The sequence below is a fragment of the Centroberyx gerrardi genome, chromosome 1 (assembly GCF_048128805.1).
Source record: "Centroberyx gerrardi isolate f3 chromosome 1, fCenGer3.hap1.cur.20231027, whole genome shotgun sequence".
Lineage (NCBI taxonomy): Eukaryota > Metazoa > Chordata > Actinopteri > Beryciformes > Berycidae > Centroberyx > Centroberyx gerrardi.
In genome coordinates, this window is record NC_135997.1 from 14,661,176 (window position 1) to 14,673,250 (window position 12,075).

Here is a 12,075-nt window from a genome sequence, read left to right on the forward strand (position 1 = left end):
GTGTTGATTTGGGCTTTTCAGGCATAGTTTTGGTCTATGCATCTTCAAGGCTCTTGCTAATCACAGCTAATTTAACAACTCTGAGCGATCATCTGGGCCTTCCATCTTTGTGATGGCATTGAAAACCACCATCCCAGATGTTGTTTCAGTCTAATTGGGATAATATCTGGCTACTGAGAAGACCTTGGTGCACTGCTTACATCAATGTCATGCTTTTGCAGCCTTATTTATGATCACTTGGTTTGTACAGAAGGGACATCGCCAATCTAAAAACTCTCCCATCAAGAAAGTGCATCATGGGACGAAGGTGATCATCCAGAATTGTAGAATTTGCCGAACCCACATAGCAGTAATGAGGTTGATTCCTTGCCAAAAAAAAAAGGACACCAAATCAGTAGAAAACCGCTGGATCTCCACTCTATAGCAGGACTTTACTTTGCACATTACCTGCAGAAATCAAAATATATTGCCTGCTATAAGCTTCTTTTCCCAAATGATTCTCAGCCATAAAATTAAGTTCTGTATAATTAGAAATGTTGCAGTGTCGATAGATCCAAAATGAAAAACAGAATCACTTGTTTCACTTGGAATTTTGGCAGTCGTTCCACTCATCTGTCTTCCTTGTGGTTTTCATTCTATGTGCACCCTTTATAAGCATGCTTTGCTGACAGCTGTCCCTATGTCAATACGAATGTCTGTCAAGAGAGATTATACATCACATGAATCGAGGCAGATAATGAGCAAGAGGGAAGGGCACTTTTTAACACCCCCTCGTGTGCAACATATGACACAAGCCAAGCTAATTAAGCAGATGCCATAATGCAGTAATCAGGAACACAGCGGAGGCTGGAGAATTCAGAAACTTGAGTCATAACAGCGCAGCATTTGGTGCTTAAGAACTTCTCCACCAACACAGGCAGATGGGAATGCCAAGCTGCAGTGTATGTGTATTTATGTGTGTGTGAGCGTGCTTGTGTGTTTGTGTGAGTGTGTATGTGTGTGAGTCTATCTTGGCTTTTAAGTGTGCGTGACTGTGTGAGAGTGTGTGTTTGTATGTGTGTGTCTACAGTATCTTTTCTGTGTGTGTGTGTGTGTGTGTGTGTGTGTGTGCCAACCTTAATTTTTTATATGTGTGTGTGCGTGGGTGTTTTACTACATGGTTTCTTGGAAATCTATGTGACAGTATTATAAATGTGTTTGTGGGCATGTAGTTGGGCATGTGTGTGTGCATGTAATAGCACACGCAACTCTGTATCTGTGTGTGTGTGTGTGTGTGTGTATGGGTTTGCAGCTGGGGACACAGTGTTGCCTGGTGAGGTGTTTTCCTCATTATTTTTCCAGAAAATGAGCAATCAGCCATATTGCATGGAGCCTGATTGTCTCCCTCTGTAAATCAATCCAGGAATTGCAATTAAAATGTACTCTTATGTGGTATAATTGATGTCTACCTAATCCTTTATTTGCACACCTGCCGGTGAGTCTGAATTTTTAATGAATTTCTAATTAATGCTCTTTGCACACTTGATTTATTTGTTAGCAAATTATATCGCTGCTCTGTTTCCTGCTGGTAGAAAGTGCTTACAGAATGTCACAGCTTGGTTAAAATCTCAAGTTTGCCTGTTTTCGCCAAAAAGGAAGCTGAAGACAGTGTTGAATAAGAATAAATAATAAGAAATGGTATGGCTATGGTGGATGTTTAGTTTATGGTTGTTTTGCAATTGTTGTAGGCCTTCCCATACCCTTGACAGGCACATTAATTCATACATCAGCTGGACTACATTCAGCAGGCTGTAGCACCTGTGTAAACTGTGACAAACCCCCATACCTTGCCTCTTTTATTATGAATGCTCTGCCTCATTTGGGGTTCTTGCACCAGACATAGCTCCATAAGCCAAGTTTATAGAGGTTTTTAGTATGTGGGCAAGACGTGCAACTCCTTATTGTGTGTTTGTTTTTAGCATATAGGTATTTGGTCTAAACTTTAAGGGTTGAGCTGATCTGAGAAGTTCCACACAGTGTGTATTGGCAATAGAAGGATATAAAATGTTCCATTTTGGTCTTACCTCATTGGTCATGACGAGTGAGGTAAGATCTGAGTTCTGACAACATGTGTTTTGTTTTGTTTGGTTTTGTTTTTCTGGGGTCTGATAACATGATATGCGATAGGTCTGGCAACATGTGATGTCATCGTAGCAGAGTGAACTAAAGGCTAGTGACCTCTGTCCAGGCTAAGACATTTATCTTGTCTGCTTCTGAACTTAATGCAGTCTCAAGTCTTTTATTTTTATTTTTTGTAAAGCTTGCCCATTTGGTGAAGCATTCTGCCCAATTTCTTCTGAGGAATTAAGCATCTATCGATCTAAAAGACTGATGTTTGTTCTCTCTTATTACTTGGTGTTGTTTCAACCTGTAAAAACATGGTTGTTGTTTTTGTTTCTGATAGTAAAATGACAGCAATATTGAGCTTTGAGTTTTTAACATGGTGGAATAGATTTCCATAGCATGCCCCAACTGGTTTGCTCTGATATGCTGCTCATGATGAATACAACAAATTGCAGAAATGGCAGAATCACCACAGTTCAGTTTCTTGTAGCTCAAAGCCCAAATAAACTATAAATTACCACCAGTAGATGAACATCAAGTGTTGTGACAAAGAATGCAACAGAAGAACTGTGTCACCTTCTTTCAGTCATGAACCCTTAATTGCATTTTCTTTGTCCAGAAAAGCCAATAAGATCTGTGGTATATTTTCCAATTCATTCTTAAGCAATAGGACATCATTTTTTCTAATTAAAGGTACAGTAGCTGATGTTAAAATGAAATATTTAAATAATAAATTAACTACATGTAATATGCATAGTCACTCACATAAATTGTCACTTAACTGATCGGTTGAACATTTCACAGCTCGACCTGACTTGGTATATTGTTGTTGCCATTTGGTTCTCGGTCTGTGTATCAGATATAACCTCATCAGATAAATGTGTCACACAGCTCCATTAGCACAGTCATCTGGGAAAAGTAGTTTTTAATACAGCTCCACACCTCTGTTGCTGATGAGTTTGAATGAGCTCAAACTCAATGAGCATTTATTCTCTCTCTAATTTATTTGCTGTTGCATTTAATTTCCAGGCCAATTCACCCTCATAATCAGATGGCAATTAGTGAAGCATGAATCACAGAGAGAGCTCAGCTCAACTCACTCCCTTTCATGACACCTGCACGTTCACAACAACACAGTTTGGAGAAGCATTCTTTTATTCCAAATAAAATCTTATTTAGTTCATTTTAAACAGCATTTCTAATTCCATCAGAACTCTGTAAAATGTAATAAAACTTGTTTTGTTCCATCATGTTTTTAAAAAGGACTTCAAATATATTTTTCCCTTGCAAGGCTTTTTACAGCATTGCGGTTTTGGAGACATGATTACATATCAACACATGGGCCAACCTCCTCCAACAACTTTGGTTTTGGTACAAGAGAAAAAACTCACTATGAACATTTAAGAATCTTTAATTCACACTAGTAATAAAATTGCATTACATTTCATAAAATAAATGTTCCAGTTTATATATACAGAGAAAACAGACTGTACATACCCTCCAAGGAACCATTTCCAAAAGGAAAATAAAAATAAAACAAACCTGAAACAAATTTCACAAAACATACAAGCAATACAGTGCTCAGCTAAGCAGGCACAACTGTACATCAAAACTTGTAACTGCTCAGTGTTGGGGTGCGGGAGGGGCAAAAAGTAGTACATTTACAATAGAGTCCTTAGGGACTGATAAAGGGGTCTTAAAAAGTATTGCAGGCAAGCAGACAGACGCTTGTCTCTTTCCAAGTGCAGCAGAACATCCATCTTGTGTGTAAGTGTGGAGCCGATTGTTGCTGCCACCAGGCCCGACTATTGAACCTGTGTCTCAAAGCTCCCATTCAGCTGGCCCTCCTCATAGTCCATTTGACACAAAATCATGTTGTTTTTTAGGAAAAACTTGTCCCCCACGCAAAACCTGTTGGCAGAGAAATACAAACAAACAGAAAGGCAAAATGGTTGTTAAAAAGACAAAGGCGATTACTGCTGGCATCATGACAAAGTGATGTGTGTTGTCTGGCTGATAATGACCACTCTGCTCTGGCAGTGGCATCTGGCAAATGCTGCATGTTAAGATCAGCAGGTAATGCTGCTTTTGTTTGATTGCACACATTTGGCGCAGGATTTTTTACCTGATGTACAATGACATTGTACCTTGCTGGTGATTCAAAGCCCGTTTTGATGGCCATCATAAAGGTGTGGCTTCAAATAAAAGTAGATTAAAACCCTATCATTTCAAAGCGTGCAGACAAGAGCACTGGCACCCAGAAAGAAAGGCAGGTCAACTCTCCTAGGCCTGGCGAAAAGGCGCCGCCACCACAAGAGTTTCCAAGGAAACTCTGCCACAGGGTGAGCTTTTCACACACCGGTTCGGTGCCAGTGCTCAAGAATGTTTTCCCTCTAAAGTCTCAGAGTCAATTGAAGAGGGAAAATAACACATAGCAGCCTGGCCTACTGATGTTCTTCTCTGCGCTGCCGTTTGTTTGTGTGACACAGTGGAGACAGCCCCATAATGTGACTGAAGGGGAGTGAAGATAAGAACATAGCTGAGCATAGCTTGGCTTTAGTAATGTGCCAGGCTGGTAGAAGAGTCACGGCCATGGTAATACTGTGCCAGATGAGACCTGGCTTCATGTCTGCCAGCTGAGGAGAGACTGCAGTCATAATTCCCTTACAGCAGGTGTTCACTATGGTAACTGAATCTGGCCTGCAGAAGGTTAATGGGCTTGTGCTGTGTGGAGGAACAGGGTCACAGCACCCTGACAAGCATGCAAAAGAAGTTCTGCTCTCCGGGTTGCTCCATTATAGACAGTTTATTAATGGGAAAAGGCAATATTTGGGTATGTCATATTCTATGTATACCATATGGGGCTTTGTGCTCACTCACACTTCAGTAATAATTAGTATCTCTAAGGAAACGCCATTTTACACCTGTGTGAGTCCATGCGCCTTTATGCGGCAGCCCACCACTGTGGAGAACCTTCTCTCTGTAGCTCCTATTACCTCCTCCACTAAATAAAGCATTCAGAGATTTAACAGGCTAGGCACTAGTCTAAGAGCTGTGTCACTTGTGATACATGGGCTAATGTTGTACCCCTCTAGCTTATAATCACAGTTCTAGTCACAAACAAGGACAAACTGCTGGCAGGGTGTCAGAATAGAAAATAATTGGTAGAGCATTACTAATGCAATACAACAACTTTTGTGCTTGCAAAATGTGAAGGCGAGCCAAAATTTAGGTGTTTTTTTGTTTTTTTTCAGACTTGCAGATTGTGGTCTACAATAATGTCACCAGACTGAGCAAATGTGTTGCACCTTAAGAGGGAGATTATTCAACAGCTTCTAATATTTAAGCTAATGGCCATTTTAACACTTCATTCAACATTTGAAAAAAAAAAAAAAGGCAATCTCGTTGTGCAGTTATGATCTCTATTCTTACCTCTGGTTACAAAGCTGACAGGCAAAACAGTCCAAATGGTAAACATTATCTCTGGCTCTCATCACCATTTCAAAGGCTGGGATCAGTTTACTGCAGGCTGCACAGTTCCCCGTTGTACCAAAGAGCCTGAAAGACAGACAACACAGACAGAGATTAACCTACCTTCCCTTTGCCTTGATGCAATAGAAGAGCAAACAAAAAAGTAATGACAGCAAGAGCGATAGCAAGAGCGCTGAAAAGGAAGGGGAAAACGCAGCAAAATCTGAATACATTGAATGTAATACACAAATCTTTCTTGGCACACACTTGGTATTTTTGTTAATGAGAGTTACAAACATAGATCTTAATTCTTGGCTAATGATCTAATTAAAATGATCACATGGTTTTAATCTCCTTCTTCAAAGACTTTCCCCTAGCACATTGCAAAAGCAATGAAAACAGGTCTGAGGCAAACCAATTGAACTGTTGAAAGTTTTCTTCTTTTAAAACTGAAGTACCTAATGAGACTAGCTCCAACCAAAGCCAGCTGGATTTTACACAAGAGGCTAAATTCTATAATGTAGTCATAAGTTCAAAAGATTTCTGTTACAAGGATACAGGCTCGATCCCTTCGCTCTCACTCCTTCTTCCTCTCTCATTCAGAGAAGAGCCTGAGAGGGAGATGTAACCTTGGAGAGGTAACTAAATGTTTGGCAGTGCACAGAACAGACTCACCACTCAAACTTTGCTGCTACTTGTTTAAGCTTATTAGATAGGAGCCAAATGATTAAGGTCACAAACAGAGCAAGGAGGCACTGGTGTAGATCTCTTTGCTCCTCAAAGCAGAGGGAACTCAAATTCTTTCCCCAGTCAGATTTACATTTTCATTTTCCAAGCGCCTGCCCCTATGTTTAATTTGGAGATTCTGAATCGCAGATAGATTTATATATTCTGCAGGGGGAAAAGGACCGTTTCACAGCTTTGCAAGAGGGGATAAGGCAACAGCAGATTGCCATTCCAACAGTATGTTAAACACTTTTCCCGAAAGTTGCAGGGCTCAGACAGAAGAGTCACAATGTTGATATTCTGCCTCGTCGATGTTAGTCCCATTCAGTTGCTTTCACCTTGTTATAGAAAACATCTATCCAGCGGCCCTGCTTCTAATTAGGGGCCACTGCCCCAGAGGAGCAAGAGAGACAGAAACAGAGGGAGAAAGGCTGTTATGTTCCATGAGAGAGAGATTCACAGGGTGTTAAACAGAGACGTTGTTACAACTGGTTACTGTTTCAGTAAAATATGTTCTTGTACAGTAGACATCTGCCACCCACAGGGCCCTGTGTAACACAAAGAAGTTGTTTCTTCCACAGAGACCCATTTATTAAAACAGATTTTTCCTTTCCCTTTTCTAAACTAAAAAAAACAAAAACACTTTCTTTCTCACACATTCTGTATTGATCCAACAAAAGGCTCAAATAGCAAATAGAATTTTCATTGTAAAACTGTATGATATTACAATATCATAAAATCTGTTTTTTAATGGTTCAGTAGTATTTCTCACCTCTATTTCATTTCTGTGCCCAAGGCATTACTACAAGTGCTTAAGTGTAGAACATTCACAAATGTGACAATATCAGGTTTTCCAGCAAACAAATACTGGCAACCTTGATTTATCTGTTTTGTAAATTAAATTATGTTTGTTATACCGTACATGCTGATATCATAGATGTATGTTTCAAGCACTGAGGTTCTTTCTTAGCCTTGGATTCTCTGAGGGAGAAAAAAGTGTCAAAACTGGACTTAGCTGGCTGCCTCCCAGCATCTCAACCTGAGGAACCTATGTAATCACGACAGTCAAGTGGCTGGGAGCGCTCCAGGTTGCTTATAACCTGAGCTCCGCTTCAGTGAGGGGTCACATAGCGATGTCTTGTTCTCTCCTTCGGGGAACCAAGGCTATGAAAGAGCCCAGAGAGCCATAGCCACTTACAGAGCCTGACATGCAGAGAACCTAACTGCAGAGATCCTTAACAGCTCGTTGGCTTATTCTAACCCATCTCAAGGATTGCCCTCTTGGCTGTGGGCACAACTCTGCATCAGAATCACATGCAGGTTGCAATAACAAAGATACGTCTTGCTGCCCACACTTAGCTCCACCCCTAGTCAAAGGGGTGTGAAACACCTCTGGCAGCTTTCTTCCTTTCAGCTGTGTAAGCCAAGTCTATATCCTCTGCAAACCAATGAGCCAAATACTGTTTGGGTAGAGCCTGACCTTTTGCCTGCATTATGAAACACACAAAGAGTTGTTTAGAGCATCTCAGCTCTGCAGAGCTGTTTACATACGCATAAAACCACAACTAGGTACGCCGCATTCAAACGTTACCACCCTGCAGCAAGAGAAGAAGCGGGAGACAATGTAGGCAAGGTAATAACACACCTAACGTATGCTGGCGCTATTATATTTAGATTATACCGTTATATGGTTTTGGTAGTAGCTACTTTTGAATAGTTTTCCCAAACAGTAGACACAAGGATTCCACAATTGTACAGGTGAGGTCTCCCATCTTCTCGGCGGATGCAAGTTCAAGAATGAATGCTACTACGGCATCTATTCTTTACAGAGGCTGGTCGCTCTGAATCAAGCGGATAGTAAGTGGATCTTCACATCATGAAGCAATCTACTTCATCCATGCTGACCTGATTCCATATCTTTGCACTACAATCAGACTGAGACACCACTCTGATGCGACAGGTTGCCTCTTGTCGGCAGATCTGCTCCGTGATTCACTGTCACGGGCAGACGCTCGGCGCTGAGAGAGAGGAGTTTTCAGCTCCTCCTTCACAATACCATGCCCTGCTCCAGGTGGAATGTGAGAAAGCGCTCTCTGATTGGATATCAAACCTGTGACTGTGTGCTGGTCCCATTCACCGTGCGACATTCACACACACGGTCCTTCAGCCCGGGATTGATGTGTCTGCGTAATAACACGGCATCAGCATACTGCCTAATTGGGCTCCTTGTGCTAAGAGGAGATTACAGGCTGAGAGAACTGTTCAAACACATTACACTCACACTCTCCTGTTCCTGTTCCTGTGAAGGTGAAAGCAATCAGAGTTGAACCGCCCCTGCAGAGGTCTCATGTGTAACAGCCCAAGAGGAACTATAGTTAGCAACTCATGTTAGTTATTGCTAACTCCTGTTTCACACCACAACTTGCTGAAGAGGCAAACATAATCGTCATGGGGTTTGATGTCAGCTGAGAGAGAGAGCTACACATCACCGCCAAAGTGAAGACCTAAATAAGGGATGCAAAGTGAACATAAAGTAGATGGGGTACAATTTTCTGTCATACCTCACTGTAGGTCCAACCCTTTGAAGGAGGAGTAGATGCCAATACATGGAAAGTCAGACCAAGTGCTGAAGTGTTTTCTATACTGAGGGCAGCGGTCTCTTCCTACAATAACAATACCCGCATCTACAAGGCATGAGTGATCACTGCATAGTTTGATTAGCAGAAAACTGATGTACAGTAAACCATATGCCATCGCAGTTTAAGTCACTAATGTGAGATTCTGGAGCTGCACCTAAGGCAGACATTTCCACCACTATCAACAAAACTTCAACTGATATAAGAGAATGTGCTAATAATTTCAGATACTGCTAGAATCTACTCCTTTCTAGTGGAATCTACAGAATTGATACGATCTAATCTAGGCACAGAGAAAAAGGAGAAGTTGCCGGCTCAGGAAGGCCACACAGCCTATGAAGACTGTGTTTCGTCTGTTTAAGTAATTACTTGTGCATGATCATGCTACTGTATTTAATGTCATGCTTAAGCAGCCTAGGCCCCGGAGGAGGAAAATAAAACTATTTATAAATTTCAGTGTGATGATGCGGTGTGTTCCATGTAGTTGTCTGTGGAAATAAATTGATTCCATGAGCAGGGATTCCATAAGAAACCATAGTTATATACAGTACATTGTATACAGTACATACACACACACCTATGTTGCTACAGCGGCTACAGTGTTTCAGTTTTACATGATATACTTCACCGCACTCAAATGGTGCCTTCAAAGAACACAAAGATGTGGCTTATGTTAAAAAAAAACATCTATTCTTTTCATTTAGAATAGAATATTTTCATTAGAATAGACTATTTTCTGCTGAATTTCCATGTATTGTTATGGCACATGTCTTGTATTGTAAGAGTGCAGTGGCTCATGCAGTTCAATTTCCCTAGTCATTTGGATTAAATAAATCAATATTCTCAAAAGGAAGGTGAAAAAAAAAAAACGATTTCAACATCAACACAGTTTTTCCAGCATTTCTGTTTTAAACCGAGTGTGAATGGTGAGTTTCTGGAAATTGTGAGGGTATTTCACACAGGTCCTCATCATGCACTGAGCCCATCGTGTTTTGTTGATCAGTCATGAGTTTCGTCAGAGGGTTTGAAGCACATAAAGTCCTATCTTAAAATAGAGGCTTCAGTGGTTAATTTAAGTGGATTAAAGGGTTAGAAAACTCATTTGGATGGTCTCCCTCAACCTGTGAGACATTATGGCATGGATTTCTAAGCAGTATAATGTGAGATAAAGTTAAACCAGGCATGTGCATTTATTGGGTGACTTTCTAGTGAATGTTTTTAAGAACTTTCAGATTTCATAATCAGTGTTGAGATATGATATGACCCCTTGTAGAGTATATAATGCTTTAATTAGCATTTACGCCAGGTTTATTACCGCTAGAACTAACCCTAACCCTTTTAAAATAGTCTAGAAATAATTAATTGTTTTTGTTTGGGACATGTTAACCTCCAGACTGATAAAGTCAGTTACTTTATATTTACAAAATATTCTATTATTAAGACTCTCATCACTCTGTCTTGGATTATAGGCTTTAGGAATAAGATCAATAGTCATTATCCTGTCTTATTGTTTTGTTTTGAGACTAATGGTCTTGGATTTACAACTGTGAAACATAGGGATAGCTTTTAATTCAAGTTCTTTCCAACAAATCAATTTAATCATTTAGGTAGCCAAGCGAAAGTCTGGAAATAAAGTCTTCTCAATCACTGTATTTTACGTGCCAGTTCTGCCATATTTGAAAATGCATTACAACACTCTGGATTAAATGATAAACAACTCAACCCTGCCTCATCCCTAATTTCAGTGGTCTTCAAAATAGGAGAACAATACACTTTTATTTAGCTAATAAAATATACATTTTGTGTGACTGTACAGGAAGTTTATATTCTTCCACTGATGTGGGCTATTGGGAGGCACAAAGGTAAAGACGCTCAGTTCTACTGTTCTCCTTCCTCTATTATTGTGTTATTACAGTGGATCTTTAGAGAGAAGCTGGCCCTCTTTAGTTCTTTCAACTTGCTGCATTGCTAACTTCAAACCCTTAACGCTCCTACAATACACCATCTACCTGTCTTTATTGCTTCCCTCTGATTGGGCGCTGGCTCTTGAAATTTTCTACCTGTTCCCTGAGCTCTTTGAGACTTCCCTGTCTGCACGGGGTTTGTCAGATTTCATAAAGGGGAGAGCTGTTAATGCATGCATTGCATGTTCTGACCTTCCCCAACAGTTATGTCTTTTGGAAAGTGTAAACCTTCCTGTTTAGATCTGAAAAAATGTGCCCAGAGAAGAAGAGCAACTGTTATGGAAGGAGAGCAACTGTTTTACTTTAAGTAGTAAGGAGAGGACAGATTTGAAAAACAGTCACATCCAAATGGAACTATCATCTTATTCCTGCTATTTCACTGGTTCGTGAATAACTTATAATGTTCGTTATCTTAAAAGTTTCTTCCTCTTTCAGTTAATTATACCCCATTTTGATAAGTGGATGACTATTATGTGCTCTCTAATATATGAAATAGAAGATTAAATGATTTGGTTTGAGGTCCTGGTGATCAAAACCATGACTAGCTTGTCAACCCTCTGTGGTGAAGTCATCCGTTCCTGGGCCCCAGACAGAAATGAAACGCCTAATTAATCTATTATTCTCATTTATAATGAAAGCGTGTGGCCAAGTTGCTAATAAACCGCAGTCTTTCCCAACAGAGGGAAGTGAATGTCAAAGAGATTAAAAATCAAATTTTTTTTGTTGGTGCCTTGTTCTAGGAGACATTAGTAGGTAAGGCAAGGGGGGAGGGTGGCTGCAATGTGTGTGTGTGTGTGTGTGTGTGTGTGTGTGTGTGTGTGTGTGTGTGTGTGTGTGTGTGTGTGTGTGTGTGTGTGTGTGCGTGTGCGTGTATGAAGGTGGAAGCTCCAGGAAAGCGTAAGTGCATTCAAGAAGTTGCTAGCGCCATTGAAGGACAAACACAGATGGAGCTCCTATAATAATTAATGTGAGCATGGCAGCGCTCCAAACCCAGGGAAATAAACGAAGTGTGTTTGATCCACCCGCTTGTCTTTAATGAAGTGCAGGAGGCTAATTCAGTGCACAGATTTAACTTCATTACTGCAGGTGAGCGGAGCCTTCGTCTCACTACACACAACAAGGAACAGAGAGGGAACCGGAGCCGGGTGGAGACTGCATCGCCTACTTTAAAAACT

General features: G+C 40.6%; 1 protein-coding gene across 2 annotated transcripts in view; it reads right to left on the minus strand.

Moving 5' to 3' along the window:
• Positions 1-3,568: 3,568 nt before the first annotated feature.
• lmo1 (LIM domain only 1) overlaps positions 3,569-12,075 on the minus strand; it is a 28,468-nt gene continuing 19,961 nt past the window's right edge. For both annotated transcript variants that reach the window (XM_071905065.1, XM_078283339.1), the window contains exons 3-4: positions 5,536-5,661; positions 3,569-4,014 (exon numbers count right to left, since the gene is read on the minus strand). In XM_071905065.1, the coding sequence (XP_071761166.1) occupies positions 3,909-4,014; positions 5,536-5,661 (232 nt within the window). In that variant the 3' untranslated portion in view covers positions 3,569-3,908. The remainder of the gene's footprint in view (positions 4,015-5,535; positions 5,662-12,075) is intronic.